Source organism: Capricornis sumatraensis, chromosome 1 (assembly GCF_032405125.1).
Source record: "Capricornis sumatraensis isolate serow.1 chromosome 1, serow.2, whole genome shotgun sequence".
Lineage (NCBI taxonomy): Eukaryota > Metazoa > Chordata > Mammalia > Artiodactyla > Bovidae > Capricornis > Capricornis sumatraensis.
This window is the reverse complement of record NC_091069.1, coordinates 185,979,097-185,995,442: the sequence shown is the minus strand read 5'-3', so window position 1 is coordinate 185,995,442 and position 16,346 is coordinate 185,979,097. Positions and strand designations below refer to the sequence as shown.

Here is a 16,346-nt window from a genome sequence, read left to right as displayed (position 1 = left end):
TTAATACTAATTCTCATTTCTACATATAATTTTAAGTGTATTTAAAATTTAATACATGTTTGTGGTAGCCCCTTCCAATAATTAAAATTAGAATTCATAAAATTATTTGAAATCATTTATGTTTAAAATAACCCAAATTATCAGAGTTACCAACCAAAACATAATCTTTATTACCACAGGGAATTTTAAACACTATATCTGTGAGATTTGGAGCATGTATATTAAATAACTTGACTGAAATCACAATTAAGTCATATATCATTGAACAGAAATATTTAAGTCAATAAGAAACCAAAATCTTATTTTTCATAATTTCACCATAATTTTATTTTGTATTTACAATCTTCAATTTCCAATACGAGGGTCTTATTGAGGATTGGAGGGGTTAGAGAGGTGAGATGGGGTTTGGAGAAGAGGAATCAGAGGTTTTATATGGGCAACAATCATTAATAAAGTTAACAGGATGTGAAAGTCTTCCAGAAGAAATTCTTGCAGCCAGCTTTGCGTTCTCGGGGTGCCATGGCCGGGTTTGAATTAGCAGATCTCTGCAGCTCCAGCCTCATTTCATCCTGCTCAGCAGCCTGGGACAAATCTTCAGGCTCCAGGGCATCGTTCTCTGTCTGGTTGGGTTCAGACAGCAGCTCTGCCAAGAAGTACTTGGCCAGTTCCTGTATGAGGTGGAAGGAAGACAGAAGGAAAGAGGATGAAAATGAGGATAGTGGAGAAGAAAAACCAGAAGAGCTTGGCTTGAAATACAGGTTTAACCACAACCAAACCCCAATTTTCCCAGCTGTGGACTTTTTGTGACACTTAAAATCAGTTAAGGATGTAAAAAAAACAAGGGCTTTTGCTATAGCCACCAAGTTACACAAAGAAGCTTTAAAAACTCAAATGGTTCTGCAAGTTTTCTGCTTCTGTAGGTTTAAAACACACACAAAGAAGGAAATAGATCGTTAGTTTTGCAAAGGTGAAACATAAGCCAATAGTTTAACTCAGTGTCCATACCATGAGCTACAAACTAGAATTGTTCTTACCGTTTTTACTAAGCCACCCTTTAGGGAATGAGACCTTTCACAACCGTAAACATGTCGTGTTCTGGCTGTACAGTGCCCTTTAGCCCCTAGTCCCGCTGCATGGGAGGGAGGTACTGCCTCGCCGCTTCAGAGGTCCGCGCTTTCAGCACCTGGGTCAGCACCTCCCGCGGTCAGTACCCGGGCGAGATGCCATTATCGCTTCGAGATCAATTAACCAAGGTCTTGGAATTGTCTTGAATCCCAAAGAACTCACCTGAACTGTGACCTACTGCGCTGGTCGGGAAAGAAAAAAAAAAGGTAAAAAGGTATTCTGGACTTTGAAAGTTTTCCCGAGAGCTTTGGTGGCTAAGGGACCCCAAAACGCACCGGCACTCTGGGAGCACCTCAAATTCACCCAAGGGAGCAGGGGCAAGGCGAGGGAAGGTTAGGGGATTCGGGTGAGGGGAAAGAAGACGTCGAGGGAGTCTCCTTACCTGTTTGCCAGCGGCAGCAGCCAGGGATTTCTGCAGAAACTGACGGAGTCGGGGATCCGAGGGCGCGCCGGTGACACCGCCAAGAGCCAGGACGATGGAGAGCGCGGCCAGCGCGCACTGGAGGCGGCAGGACAGCATCTCGGCGGCGGCGGCGAAGCCGAGCTAGAGTGCGGTTGGTCAAACTCTAGGAGCTGATCGCAGGCAGCAGCGACGGCTCGAACCTTGCCTCTCCTAAGGCAGCTTGTGTGCTCTCCTCCGTCTCCCCCTTTTTAAACTCTCTCTCTGACGTCAGACGAGGAGGCGCCCCCAGATCTCACCAGCCCTTTTACGCACCATTACCCTCGTGAAATCAATCACAGAAGTGAGAGGAGGCTGCACAATCAAAAGTAGCTTATTAAAAAAAAATAAATCCTGTACACGCACAGGCCCACGCGATTCCACATGTCGCTCCATCTACACAATTTTTTATATTCACTCAGTGCTATGCACATACGCATTCCATAGTTTCACTCATACAAGTGCACATTCAATTACACACACTCAAACACTCAGCCTCTGCAGAAGCAAATGCGCCAGCACACCTAGCTGCATGCCCATAAATATACCAGACAACTCTATCCATCATCACACTCAAACATTTCAGGAGAAGCAAATGCACAAGTATGAGAGTGTAACAAGTGGAGACTGTCACGAGCACTCCTTGTGACAATGAATGTCAGAGCACTCCTCTAAGAACAGATTTGAAAATGGAATGTGGATTTTAGAAAGATTGAATCATCTTTCTCCATTATCTCTGTGAAAAGCCTTATAGATAAGAAGTCATGGGGCTCTGAAAGAACTTCACTTCTTATAATGGAGAAGAAAGTGCCTTAAGTTCACCCACCATCCCTCTTTCTCAGCGGCTGAAACACTTTTAGTCTACCTGCCTTTCCACCATTACCCTCCCCTGAAAATAATGCTAAAGGAAAAAAAGAAAAATTGACTTGATTTTTGTCCTTGAAACTTGGAACTAGAAAGAAATCTCAGAACCCATCTACTAAACCCCAGAGTTTGAGTCATTGAGCCTAGAAATGGGCAATGAAATTCTCTGACTCACATGGTGCACAGCTGGGGTCAGGACCAGTCCTCCACACTTCAAGGCCAGGGTTCTTTTCACTCAACTCTGAGTTTCCTAATAAGTTCCTGACTAGTAGTCGCAGTTCTAGGTCAGGGACTCCCAGTCTGGACATACAGAAGTCCAGGAACCCCCTGAACGTACGTGATGTTATTGTATGTTTCTGTGCAAAACAGCATTGACAGTACTCTCCCACTTCTCTCACAAATAAAAAGGAAGTTTGAGAAATGCTGGTCTAATTCTAGCTGTGGTCTGGTTAGATGTCTGCTATCCTGATCAGAGTTCTGGCAGCTTTTTTCCTTTTTTTTTTTTTTTTTCTCTCTCTCCATGAAATAATTCCTTATCAGGGAAGGGCCAGATGAACCCTGCAGGCTCTTCTGGGACTTATAGTTTATAAGCTCCAAGCTCATAAAAGCTGAAAAAAATTACTGTATCTCCAGAAACCAAGTGAAGCAGACAACATGACTAACCCTGTCTCCAGCCAGGCATCACATATGTATTCTCTATACTAGACCAAGACCGCGTTAAGAGGCAGAAGGGACTGGGAGGTGGACTGAATGGCTTGATTAGTTGTCAGCTTTTCCTTTTGTGTCTGCAAGCTAAGAGAAGGAGTGCCAAAGCTTCCAGGGTTTGGTGAGTCCAGACAAGGCTATGCACAAATGAGGCATTAAAGTCACTCACAAAAGGAGATAAGCTTTTGAATACAGTTTCTGGCCTGCTTACAACCCTGAATATTTATTGGAAGGACTGATACTGAAGCTGAAGCTCCAATACTTTGGCTACCTGATTCAAAGAGCTGACTCACTGGAAAAGACCCTGATGCTGGGAAAGATTGAAGGCAACAGGAAAAGGGGGCCACAGAGGATGAAATCATTGGTTAGCATCACTGACTCAATGGACATGAGCTTGAGCAAACTCCAGGAGAGAGTGAAAGATGGGGAAGCCTGGCGTGCTGCAGTCCATGGAGTCTCAAAGACTCAGACATTACTCTAATCTCTTCCTCTCTTAAGGTCCTCTTACAATTTTTCCTCTTTCCTTAGCACTTTTTCATAAAAAATGTTCATGATCTTTAGCAATTTAAGTACTCACTTCAGATCAGTAAGTCACTTTTCTCATATCCTTGCTGAAGTGCTGAGTCTGTGGATAAGATGACTTCTGGGCTTTTTGGTTTGATTAGTTTTATAATCCTTAAGTTATTAGGAGTCTAGAAGCCACTTAAGAAAGAAGAACCAAGACAAAAGGAGATGCAAATTCTTTCTTAAGCACCCGACTCATGACCAAATTTTGCATAAACCTTAATTTAGCACAAAGAGACTTGAAACTTCCCCAACCTAAGCTCTTTGCAGCCAAATTCCCAAAGGCCTCACTCCCAAGTTCCAAAGGCTGGGAGGGGGAGGCTCTTTGTGTTTGTACTGAGGACCCCACTTCCTTGATCATCAGAAATGATTCCTCTCATCCTTATTCAGCCTTCTGTTGTTCACAAAGTACTTTCTCACCCAGTGTGTCAAGGCATGCTAGCCCCATCTCACAGAGGAGAAAACTGAGTCCCTGAGAGCACAAGGGCCTCACAAACAGGCACAGAGGCAGGAAGTGGCAAAGTCGAGGGAGGCTGTTGAATGGTTCTAACAAATTCCCTTGTCCCCTGACTCAGAAATGCCAGAGTCAGTTGGCTGAGCAGTTCGCAGCCAGGATGTAACTACCTTGAGGGAAGCATCCAGGCCTCTGTCATGTGCTACTCTCCAACCAGGATCTGATTTCTCACTTCCCTGTGAAATGTACATTAGGGGGAGACTACCTGTCAATATGAGAAGCAAAACTCATTTTAATAAGAGACAATAAAATCCGTGAGCACTCAGATGTTCAATATTAAGCAGTGCAAGGAGGCAGAGAGTAATTGTGCTTGAAGTCCAGAGACCTGGGTTCCAGTTCTGCTGATGTTCAGCTGTGGGCTTTTTCTCTGGGCCTTAGTCTCCTCATCTGCAAACAGAAGGGCTGCTAGGTAATCTTTGTGAGTCTTTCCAGTCCTGATCATCAACAAGCTTGAGTCAGAGAAAAGTAAGAGGTAAACTAGAGCATACTGTAACATGCTGTCTCTTACTCAAGTTGAGAACTTCACATTGGAAAAGTAGCTGTTGTTCATGTAGTATGAGGGGGGAAGCCAGATGCAGTGGGCATTTCACTGCCTATAAGAAGGAAAATTAGCTTTTGCATCTTGCTTCTGCTACTGACCTGCCCCTTCCCACCTGCACCTCAGTTTCTCCACCTGGAAAATTGATTCACTCCAATTCTTTCTACAAATAAGTGCCAAGAATCTGCTCTGCTTGAGAGGTTGTATGATACTATAGTAGTGAACTATATAGACAAAGTCCTAGTGAGAGAAACAAACAGCAAACTCATCAATTAATTAATATTTGTTCCAATTGACTAGAATTAAAACAAGACAAACAGGGGTCAGATCACGTAGAGCCTTGAAGATCATGGTAAGAAAACCACTGGAGGATTTTGAGTAAGGGATTGACCTAATTTGAATTTTTTTTAAGTAATTCCTCCTGCTGAAGTAAAGAATTAACTATAGAACAGCAGAGTCGGGGAGATGACTTAGGAGTCTAAGAATCATTTAAGAGAAAAGAAGGGCCAAGGTGGAAGGGGCACATTCTCCCTTAAATACCCAAGCCAGTTGTCCTGGCATAAAGTCATTTCATACCTGCAATGTGAACCTTCTGTAGCCAACTCCCAGGGCTTCTTTCCACAGAAGGGAAGACGGTTTGTGCTTGTGTGGGGGACCTTACTTCCCAAACTCGTTCAGGCAAGAGAAGATGGTTTATGGGTGAGAGTGACAGCTATGAAGGAGCTGAGCACTGGTTAGGTTTGAAGTTTATTTTGAAGTAGAGTTGACAAGACATGTGACGGCTTGTTTGGATATCAAGTTAAGGAAATGAGAACAATTGGTAACAAGTGATCTAGACATTCCCTAAAATGTTTTCAAGTTCCACAAATTCCTAGGAGTACAGGAAATGGATTTCTGACAAAATCTCCTCTTGGGCATTTTATAAGTGAAAAACCATTTTATTTCTGTCAAAAGAGAGTGAGAATTACAGGTGGTGGGGAGAAGCAAGATGGAATAGTGGAAAAGTCCTGGCCTGGATGTCTGAGGTCTTAGACTTAAGTCTTCAATTTTCTCTTGCTTAAAACGGGCCTGATAATCCCTGCTTTTGCTAAAACATGATTTGAGATCCAGGTCAGACAGTGTAAGTGACAGTGCTTAGTTATCCATAAAACACGATGAAAAAATAAAGTCCTGTTTTTGTTCTTGCTGCCCAGAGGGAGGCCGTCAGCCAGCGCCAAGGGGAGATATTCAATAAGTCGACCTCTGAAAGCTGGAGTGTTCTCACTGATGCTCTGACCTGGCTAGACAGTCAGGCCTTCCTCTGGGGACACCTATCTGACAGTCCAGAAAGATCTCTCAAGAAATTCAACAGACTGGTGCTGAAATCCATCTATTAGAATTAGTCTATGAGCATCAGACTCTAAGAAAATTGTCTCTTCTCTCATGCACTTTTCCTTGAAGATATAGCACCTTAAAACTTCACAGTTATTAACACTTTAATGTGAATTTATATGTTGAATTATTTTCTTGCTTAGAGCTGCCTAAAGGACAGCTTTGACTTAAGTAAAGCTGGGAGATCAACTTGGAGTGCGTGATCCATCTTGTAAAGTGGAAGTGTTGCTGGGGATACAGGCAGGCTATAGGGAGCACAGAGACTCCTTTTGCCCAAGGGCAAATGTGCTTGGGTGAGAATACTCTAAGGACCTTTCCTTCTAGACCAATCCCACCACCATGGGCCATGAAAATGAGAACTTGTGATTCTCTAAGAACTTCTGTAAAGCTAGATTTCAGTTGGAAGAGTCCCAGCTCATGCCCCTGAAATTGCTGGTGGTAAAAGAGCCAAATTTTTCTGCCAAGTTGGCTTTCACGAACTTCCACAAGGAGCATCCTTGGTAGCTCGTAAGGTAAAGAAATTGTAATGCAGGAAACCTGGGTTTGATCCCTGGGTCAGGAAGATTCCCTGGAGAAGGGAATGACTACCCACTCCAGTATCTTGCCTGGAGAGGAATTTGGCAGGTTACAGTCCAGGGGGTTGCAAAGACTCTGACATGACTGAGCAACTAACTCTTTCGCCGTCTTGCCTAAAGTGATTGCATTAGACAAGAAGAGTGAAGGGGTCACTAATTGAAGCCCAGGGGTAAATATTTTCACCCGGGGTGAAAATAATTTCACCCAGGGGTGGGTGAGTGGTGACAGCTCAGGTCTGTTCTCCTGTAGTACTTTCCTATCTGGTCTCCATCTCATCACTTTCCAGGTCAGAAGCCCTCAGTGATTCCCCAGTGCCAGTTAGTTCAAATGCAAACACATCAGCCTAGCAGTCATGGTTGCTCAGACCCTAACGGTTCCGGTCAGTCTCCCTGCTTGTCTCAACTCCCAACCTTCCCGTTGCCCCCAGCTACCTGCTCTTCCCTGTACACACCCTGCTGTCGCCTGCATCCATTACTGTGTGCATGCTCCTCCAGCACTTGGAATACCTTGGATCCATCTCTGACTATTAACATCATGTGGCTTGTTTTAAGACAAGAATGTTTCACTTAGCATCAATAGGGCCCCTTCCTGCACCCAAGGGTGTATCTTTTGTGCCTCTCCTTAGTAGAGACCATGCTAGATCATTGTATTTCTGTTCCCTGAGAGTCTGTATGTCTCATCCGCGAGCCTAGAGTTCCACCAGGGGCAGAAATCTGGTTTTGCTCATATTTGCATTTTCCTCAGAGACCATAAAAATGTGAAGCACAGAGTAGTTGCTGAAAAATGTTGATTGAGTGGGAGACAGATTTCTTCTTCTTATATGTGAGGTCTCTGTGACTTCTGTAGCTAGAACGAACTTCAAGTGAACCTCAGGTAACTGAAGACTATCTCACTTGACCCCCAACCCTAGGTAGCTAATATTTTCAGGAACAGATATCCATTGATTTCTTAGTCATCTCTGAGCTTCAGCAAAGAAAACCCCTTAATTGCTGTTCAATGTAACTTTTCCTATCTACTTAGAACTAACTGAAGTTGTCATGCTGCTGCTACTGCTGCAGCTAAGTTGCTTCAGTCATGTCCGACTCTGTGCAACCCCATAGACGGCAGCCCACCAGGCTCCCCTGTCCCCGGGATTCTTCAGGCAAGAACACTGGAGTGGGTTGCCATTTCCTTCTCCAATGCATGCAAATGAAAAGTGAAAGGGAAGTCGCTCAGTCGTGTCCGATCCTTAGCGACCCCATGGACTGCAGCCTACCAGGCTCCTCCATCCATGGGATTTTCCAGGCAAGAGTACTGGAGTGGGGTGCCATTGCCTTCTCTGGAAGTTGTCATATGAATGTGCTAATATACTCATTGGAAAGATATAGGACTTCACTGGAAGGCTTAGAGAGGACTCAGCCACTAATCACAGAGGAAATAAGTGCCCAGCACACAACAGAAGAGAGTAGCACAGCTGACTCACCTCTGCTTATTGTTTAATGTTTGATTGGGTGTTAATATCAACCAAGCAAGGGCATGGAGGCCTCAGGTTACATAGTCAATGCATAGCTGGGCTGAGGCGGAGCCCTTTCCGTCACCCCAACATTTCCTCTCACTTTGAGAGAGAGAGAGAAAGCATACATTGCCCCTAATTATGCTCCCAGATTCCTTTCTCTTTGTGAGTCCCTAGGGTCCCCAGTCGGACAAGGCAATGGCACCCTACTCCAGTACTCCTGCCTGGAAAATGCCATGGACGGAGGAGCCTGGTGGGCTGCAGTCCATGGGGTCGCTAAGAGTCGGACATGACTGAAGTGACTTAGCAGCAGTAGCAGCAGCAGTGTGCCCAGAGGCATCCCTCTTGCTAATCTATGACTTCTGCGCAGGTGCTAAATTTCAGATCATCCATGAGCATTCCCAGTGTAGTCATGAGGGGAGGATATGTCTTAAAAAGCTGGGTCTGAGAAAAGGGAGACCAGAAACCAGTTGTCCTGTCCCTGAAACAGTATACAATAGATGGTGAAGTTCCTCTTCAGTGTGATGTTGAGATAACCCCCATCCCCATCTTGAAATGGCATGGCAGGGGTATGTGAACACAGAAATGCCCCCATGGGCTGAGAGCATTCCTATAGACTAGTCCAATCTCCCCCACTCAAGCTATGAGTATCCATCTAGACTAGTGGATCTTAACCCTGCCTTCATACCAGGATTGCCTGGAAAACATTTTAAAAGCACAGATAGATGCCTAGGACTCAACTGCAAAATTCTGACTCCTACGCCTATATCTTTTAAGAGCTGAATTGTGGTCTGCAACCAGAATGATGGAGAAAATGATGAAGCCACCAACCACTGCCCACCACGGCTCCCCTCTCATCTCATTCTGTCCTCTTCTTTCTTTCTCCTCTTCTCCACCTTTGACCTGGGGGACACACAAGCACGATGGGCTTGGCTTGAGTCCATCAGGAACAAAGCATCTATTTCATCGACTTTTCTGACACAGCCCCAAGAATTGAGGGCAACGGCAGGACTGCAGCCAGAAGTGGACCCATTCACAGACCAGGACTTCAGAAGCATCTAGTGCCTCCCCAGTGTTCACACACTGGAAAACTGAAGTCAAGAGAAAGGGAAGGTCTCTCGCAAAACCACAAAACTACTGTTAGAGTCAGATCCTCTGATTCTCTTAGTTCTGTGTTTTTTCTGTGAAGTTTTTTGAATCCCTTCCATCCAAGCAGCCAAAATCGTGCTGCACTGGCAGTTCCTGTCTTGTTATCTATGTAGCTCCCCGACAGCCTGAAGCAAAGCCTCATTTCCTGTCAGGAGTATTATCCTAGAGAAGAAGCGTTGCGGATTAATGTATTGGGCCTTCATGCCTTGTGTCTCCATCCTTTCCTAATCTCATGATATGATCCAACCTGCTCCTCAAGGCCATGGAGGAGTGTGGCTTCAGCTTTGGTACAGGAAGCTGTTGTTAAACTGAGCTCGCCTGCCCTCTGCTGGCTCAACTGGTAGAAGGCAACCTTATCTAAAATTTTATGTTCATTCCTTCATTTACTTCCTTCACTAACTTTTTAAAGCACCCACGATTCAGAGAACACTCTGCTTGGTGCTAGGATCGTAAAGAAGTACTCAGACAAGAATCTCTTAGTTTAAACATTTTATTAGTGAACACTCTGTGCTAGACACTGTGCTACTGATTCAGATGACCAAAACTCATTGTTTGGCTTTGAAAAGAGGTTGCAATCTTATAAATTATTCAGATTATTGTCTAAGACCAAGAATCAAACAATTAGCACTAGAGGGAACTTCAGACCCTTTATAACTCATGCTAATCCTGTAGGCCTCCCAAATTAGGTACACCTAATTGGAGAAGGCAGTGGCACCCCACTCCAGTACTCTTGCCTGGAAAATCCCATGGATGGAGGAGCCTGATGGGCTGTAGTCCATGGGGTCGTTAAGAGTCGGACGCGACTGAGCAACTTCACTTTCACACAGTGGAGAAGGAAATGGCAACCCACTCCAGTTCTTGCCTGGAGAATCTCAGGGACGGGGGAGCCTGGTGGGCTGCCATCTATGGGGTCGCACAGAGTCGGACATGACTGAAGCGACTTAGCAGCAGCAGCAGCAATTAGACTCCCCATACACAGGCACAGGGACTCCAGAAGTATCGGGAGAGGGCATGGGGCAGGAATTTTATTTCATTGAACAGCATTCTGCAACAAAGTTTCATAGAAACAGAAAGTTTAAGGGGGAAGCAAAGTTTGAAAACTGCAGTTTCTAATACAAACCGTCTTCTTAACATATATCCTGAATGTCCTCCAATCTCATGAACCTACACTCATAATCGATGTCAGTTTACAGATGGTCTCAGGCCTTATCACTTTTTGAATCTTCATAGCAGTGAAATCTCACTCCGTTTGCAAGGTGCCTTCAAGGAGGTCTCACTGGCATTGAAAATTCCCTCCTGTTCACGCCGTTGCTGCTGTGTTTGGACAGAGTTCCCTTGTCCCCAGGTTGCTGGCAACGTTGTGCCCAGAACCAAGGACACATGATTCTTGTGTCCACTGCTCTCCCCATGATGCTGTTAAGTGCCAACTTGGCATCTCTTACACCATCTCTTTCCAACTTTTGACTGCATCTTACATAAGAAATGCATTTTACATTACGGTGCAGTGCGTGTACATACCTGAGCACAAGTTTCTCAAAACAGTACTTAACCTTTACAATTCACCCTGGTATTTTCTATTCTTTCCTAATTCTTTTTTTCTTTAATGCAAGTTATGACCCATTAAATTAACTATGTGACCCGCTACTGAGTCATAAACCAGTTTGAAAGGCTCTGCCTTGGGCCATGGCCCACCTGCCTGCCCTCTGCCTGGACTTGGAATTCCCAGGCTGCATCTCCCCTCTACTGTGAGACCCTAGTGGGGCACAAGCCACAGGCCCTGCCACTGAGGTGCTGGTGTTCACTTCTCCTCTCCTCTGCTTTCTATAGTTTTAGAGGGTCTAATTGCTGTTTTAAAGCCAGGGGCCTACACTTGTTAAGCAACTTATATCCCTGCTTTTAAAGAAGCAGCAGTGTTTACTAACTGGTGGGTTGAACTATGGCTCCCCGAAAATATGTCCACGTCTTAACCCCATACCCTGTGACTGTGACTTTATTTGGTGGGGGGAGGTCTTTGTTGATATAAATAAATTTGCTGATGTCAAGATGAGAACATCCTGGATTATCTGTGTGGGCCCCAAATCCAAAGAGTATACTTATTATTAAAACATAGTGATTTAAAGATCACTTAATATTCATCTAAATCTATATCAGTTATTTATTTCTAACTATCTTGTTCTAAGAGGATTCGCTGTTGGCTAAGTGTACAGAATCCGCCTTCCAATGCAGACACAGGTTCAATCCCTGGAATGGGAAGACCTCCTAGAGAAGGAAATGTCAACCCAATCCAGTATCCCACAGACAGAGGAGCCTGCCAGGCTACAGTCCACGAGGTCACAAAGGAGTCGGACACAACTTCCATACTAAACAACGACAATCTTGTTCTGATGAATATTCAAAGTAGTTTACAAGAGCAGACTTTTTAAATGCAACTTAGAAAGTAGTAACTTGAGGTTCAAGATGGTGAACTCAACCCATGCCTCTATTTTGCAAACCTTCAAAACATTCCAGATTCCTCACTGACATAAATAAATGTGAAATAGGGAGAGAATGAGGTTTGGCTTCAGGCTGATACATGGGGAGACACACGAAAACAGTTCAAAGAATCAGAGTAAATGCCTCTCTCTCTCCTATGGACAAAGTTACTACAGGAAACAATAAAATAGACAGAGCAAAATCTCTCTAACTTACAGGTCTCTACAAGATTTGTAAGGCTATTGCATCAATTTTTTATATTACCTTAGACAATGTAAAAGGAAGGAAAACAAGGTTGATAATGGGTTTTTTTCCTATCTCAGTAAATTCCAGAAGACACTGAAAAAATACATACCAAGTTTTGAGTGAAAAAAAGATAAAAGATTGTGACAATAAAAATTAAAACTTGATCTATATATTTAGGGGGGATAACAGCAGTACAAGATCAATCACATACTCTTTCTCTCCCTGAAAATATTACTCACAAACAAAAGGAAGGAAGAGAATAAATCAGAATAAAGAATTCAGAAGTACAGTGGGCTAGAATAAAGATGGTGAGGAGGAGTAAATCTATAATATTTAAGAGTTCAGTTCAATCGCTCTGTAGTGTCTGACTCTTTGCAACCCCATGGACTGCAGCAAGCCAGGCCTCCCTGTCCATCACCAACTCCCGGAGCTTACTCAAACTCATGTCCATTGAGTCAATGATGCCATCCAACCACCCATCCTCTGTCGTCCCCTTCCCCTCCTGCCCGCAATCTTTCCCTGATATTTCTTCCAGCATCAGGGTCTTTTCAGATGAGTCAGCGCTTCACATCAGGTGGCCAAAGTATTGGAGTTTCAGCTTCAATATCAGTCCTTCCAATGAACACCCAAGAATGATATCCTTTAGGATGGACTGGTTGGATCTCCTTGCAGTCCAAAGGACTCTCAAGAGACTTCTCCAACACCACAGTTCAAAAACATCAATTCTTCATTGCTCAGCTTTCTTCACAGTCCAACTCTCACATGCGTACATGACTACTGAAAAAATGATAGCCTTGACTAGATGGACTTTTGTTGGCAAAGTAATGTCTCTGCTTTTGAATATGCTGTCTAGGTTGGTCATGACTTTTTTTCCAAGGAGTAAGCATCTTTTTATTTCATGGCTGCAGTCACCATCTGCAGTGATTTTGGAGCCCCCAAAACTAAAGTCAGCCACTGTTTCCACTGTTTCCCCAACTATTTGCCATGAAAAGATGGGACCGGATGCCATGATCTTCATTTTCTGAATGTTGAGCTTTAAGCCAACTTTTTCACTCTCCTCTTTCACTTTCATCAAGAGGCTCTTTACTTCACTTTCTGCCATAAGGGTGGTGTCATCTGCATATCTGAGGTTATTGACATTTCTTCCAGAACTCTTGATTCCAGCTTGTGCTTCATCCAGCCCAGCGTTTCTCATAATGTACTCTGCATATATTCAAGAGTAGATTCTTCAGTTAATATTATGAAACATAATGCATTTGTCTAACATAATTCATGAAAGAAAATGTAGGAGCTATAAACTATTTTATTAATTTAGTTATAGAATACTAGACTATTCTAACAAAACTGGAAATCCAAATTGACAGGAAAGAAGGTATGTGAAACTCTTCCCCACCAACCAAAAGAAATAAGAGCTTATGAGCCTTTCTTGAAATAGATATAAGAATGTGGATGAAAATGAACTAATATTTCCTAAAAACATAAATATACTCAGAAGAATAGACATTTGCTGTATAACTTTCTAGGGGAAAATGATTTTTAAAAGTTGAACAGTACTGTAAAATAAGTTTTTGAAGAATTAAGAAGTGGGAGGGAGGCTCAAAAGGAGGGGATATGTGTGACTTATAGCTGATTCATGTTGTACAGCAGAAACTAACACAACGTTGTAAAGCAATTGCTGTTGTTCTTGTTTAGTCACTAAGTCATGTCTGACTCTTTTGCAATCCCATGGACTGTATCCCACCGAGTTCCTCTGTCTATGGGATTTCCTAGGCAACAGTACTGGGGTGGGTTGCCATTTCCTCCTCCAGAGGATTTTCCTGACCCAAGAACTGAACCTTCATCTCCTGCATTGGCAGGTGGATTCGTTATTGTTGAGCCACAAAGGAAGCCCCTGCAAAGCAACTATCCCCCAAATAAGAAATCTTTTAAATGCCAAAAAAAGAATTAAGAAGTGATAAAATAAATAATTTTATATGTGATGCTTTTCTCCCTAAACTACAAATACTTTTTGTAGTTTTGCTTTCTAACTAAAATACAAGTATATTCTATTTCATTTTTATTCTAAGACTTAGAAACAGCCTTTTTCAGTTTCCAAATTCTTAAATTTTATGTGGTCCACTGGAGAAGGGAATGGCAAACCACTTGAGTATCCTTGCCTTGAGAACCTCATGAACAGTATGAAAAGGGGAAAAGATAGGACCCTGAAAGATGAATTCCTCAGGTTGGTAGGTGCCCAATATGCTACTGGAGATCAGTGGAGAAATAACAAGAAAGAATGAGGAGACAAAGCCAAAGCAAAAACAACACCCAGTTGTGGATGTGACTACTGATGGAAGTAAAGTCCAATGCTGTAAAGAGCAATATTGCATAGGAACCTGGAATGCTAGGCCCATGAATCAAGGCAAAATGGAACTGGTCAAACAGGAGATGGCTAGATTGAACAATGTCATTCTAGGAATCAGTGAACTAAAATGGGCTGGAGTGGGTGAATTTTACTCAGATGACCATTATGTCTACTACTGTGAGCAAGAATCCCTTAGAAGAAATGGAGTAGCCATCATAGTCAACAAAAGAGTCCAAAATGCAGTACTTGGATGCAATCTCAAAAACGACAGAATTAGCTCTGTTCATTTCTAAGGCAAACCATTCAGTATCACAGCAATCCAAGTCTATGCCCCAACCAGTAATGCTGAAGCTGAAGTTGAACAGATCTGTGAAGACCTACAAGACCTTTTAGAACTAACACCCAAAAAGGATGTCCTTTTCATTATAGGGGACTGGAATGCAAAAGTAGGAAGTCAAGAAACACCTGGAGTAACAGGCAAATTTGGCCTTGGAGTATAGAATGAAGCAGGGCAAAGGCTAATAGAGTTTTGCCAAGAGAACACACTGATCATAGCAAACACCCTCTTCCAACAACACATGGACATCACCAGATGGCCAACACCGAAATCAAATTGATTATATTCTTTGCAGCCAAAGATGGAGAAGCTCTATACAGTCAGCAAAAACAAGACCAGGAGCTGACTGTGGCTCAAATCATGAACTCGTTATTGCAAAATTCAGACTTAAATTGAAGAAAGTAGGGAAAACCACTAGACCACTCAGGTAAGACCTAAATCAAATTGCTTATGTTTATACAGTGGAAGTGACAAATAGATTCAAGGGATTAGATCTGATAGAGTGCCTGAAGAACTATGGGCAGAGGTTCATGACATTGTACAGGAGGCAGAAATCAAGATCATCCCCAAGAAAAAGATGTGCAAAATAGTTGCTGAGGAGGCCTTACAAACAGCTGTGAAAAGAAGAGAGACAAAAGGCAAAGGAGAAAAAGAAAGATATACCCATTTGAATGCAGAGTTCCAAAGAATAGCAAGGAGAGATAAGAAAGCCTTCCTCAGTGAGCACTGCAAAGAAATAGAGGAAAACAACAGAATTGGAAAGATTAGAGATCTCTTCAAGAAAATTAGAGATACCAAGGGAACATTTCATGCAAAGATAGGCTCAATAAAGGACAGAAATGTTATGGACCTAATAGAAGCAGAAGATATTAACAAGAGATAGCAAAAATACACAGAAAAGCTATATAAAAAAGATCTTCAAGACCCAGATAATCATGATGGTTTGATCACTACCTAGAGCCAGACATCCTGGAATGGGAAGTCAAGTGGGCCTTAGGAAGTGTAACTACAAACAAAGCTAGTGGAGGGGATGGAATTCCAGTTAAGCTATTTCAAATCCTAAAAGATGATGCTGTGGAAGTGCTGTGCTCAATATGCCAGAAAATTTGGAAAACTCAGCAGTGGCCACAGGACTGGAAAAGGTCAGTTTTCATCCCAATCTCCAAGAAAGGCAATGCTAAAGAATGTTCCAACTACTGCACAATTGCACTCATCTCACATGCAAGTAAAGTAATGCTCAAAATTCTCCAAGCCAGGCTCCAACAATACGTGAACCGTGAACTTCCAGATATTCAAGTTGGATTTAGAAAAGGCAGAGGAAACAGAGATCAATATCTGTTGGATCATCGAAAAAGCAGAGAGTTCTAGAAATACATCTACTTTTGTTTATTGTCTGTGCCAAAGCCTTTGACAGTGTGGATCACAACAAACTGTGGAAAATTCTTCAAGAGATGGGCATACCAGACCGCCTGACCTGCCTCCTCAGAAATCTGTATACAGATCAAGAGGCAACAGTTAGAACTGGACATGGAACAACAGACTAGTTCCAAATCAGGAAAGGAGTACGTCAAGGCTGAATATTGTCACCCTGCTCATTTAATTTATATGTA

General features: G+C 43.0%; 1 protein-coding gene across 1 annotated transcript; it reads right to left on the bottom strand.

Moving 5' to 3' along the window:
- Nucleotides 1-455: 455 nt before the first annotated feature.
- SST (somatostatin) lies at nucleotides 456-1,645 on the bottom strand. Its single transcript, XM_068986747.1, has 2 exons — nucleotides 1,508-1,645; nucleotides 456-668 (listed from the first exon to the last, which is right to left on the bottom strand). The coding sequence occupies exons 1-2, from the start codon at nucleotides 1,643-1,645 to the stop codon at nucleotides 456-458; spliced, it is 351 nt and encodes a 116-aa protein (XP_068842848.1).
- Between the last annotated feature and the right edge of the window lie 14,701 nt (nucleotides 1,646-16,346).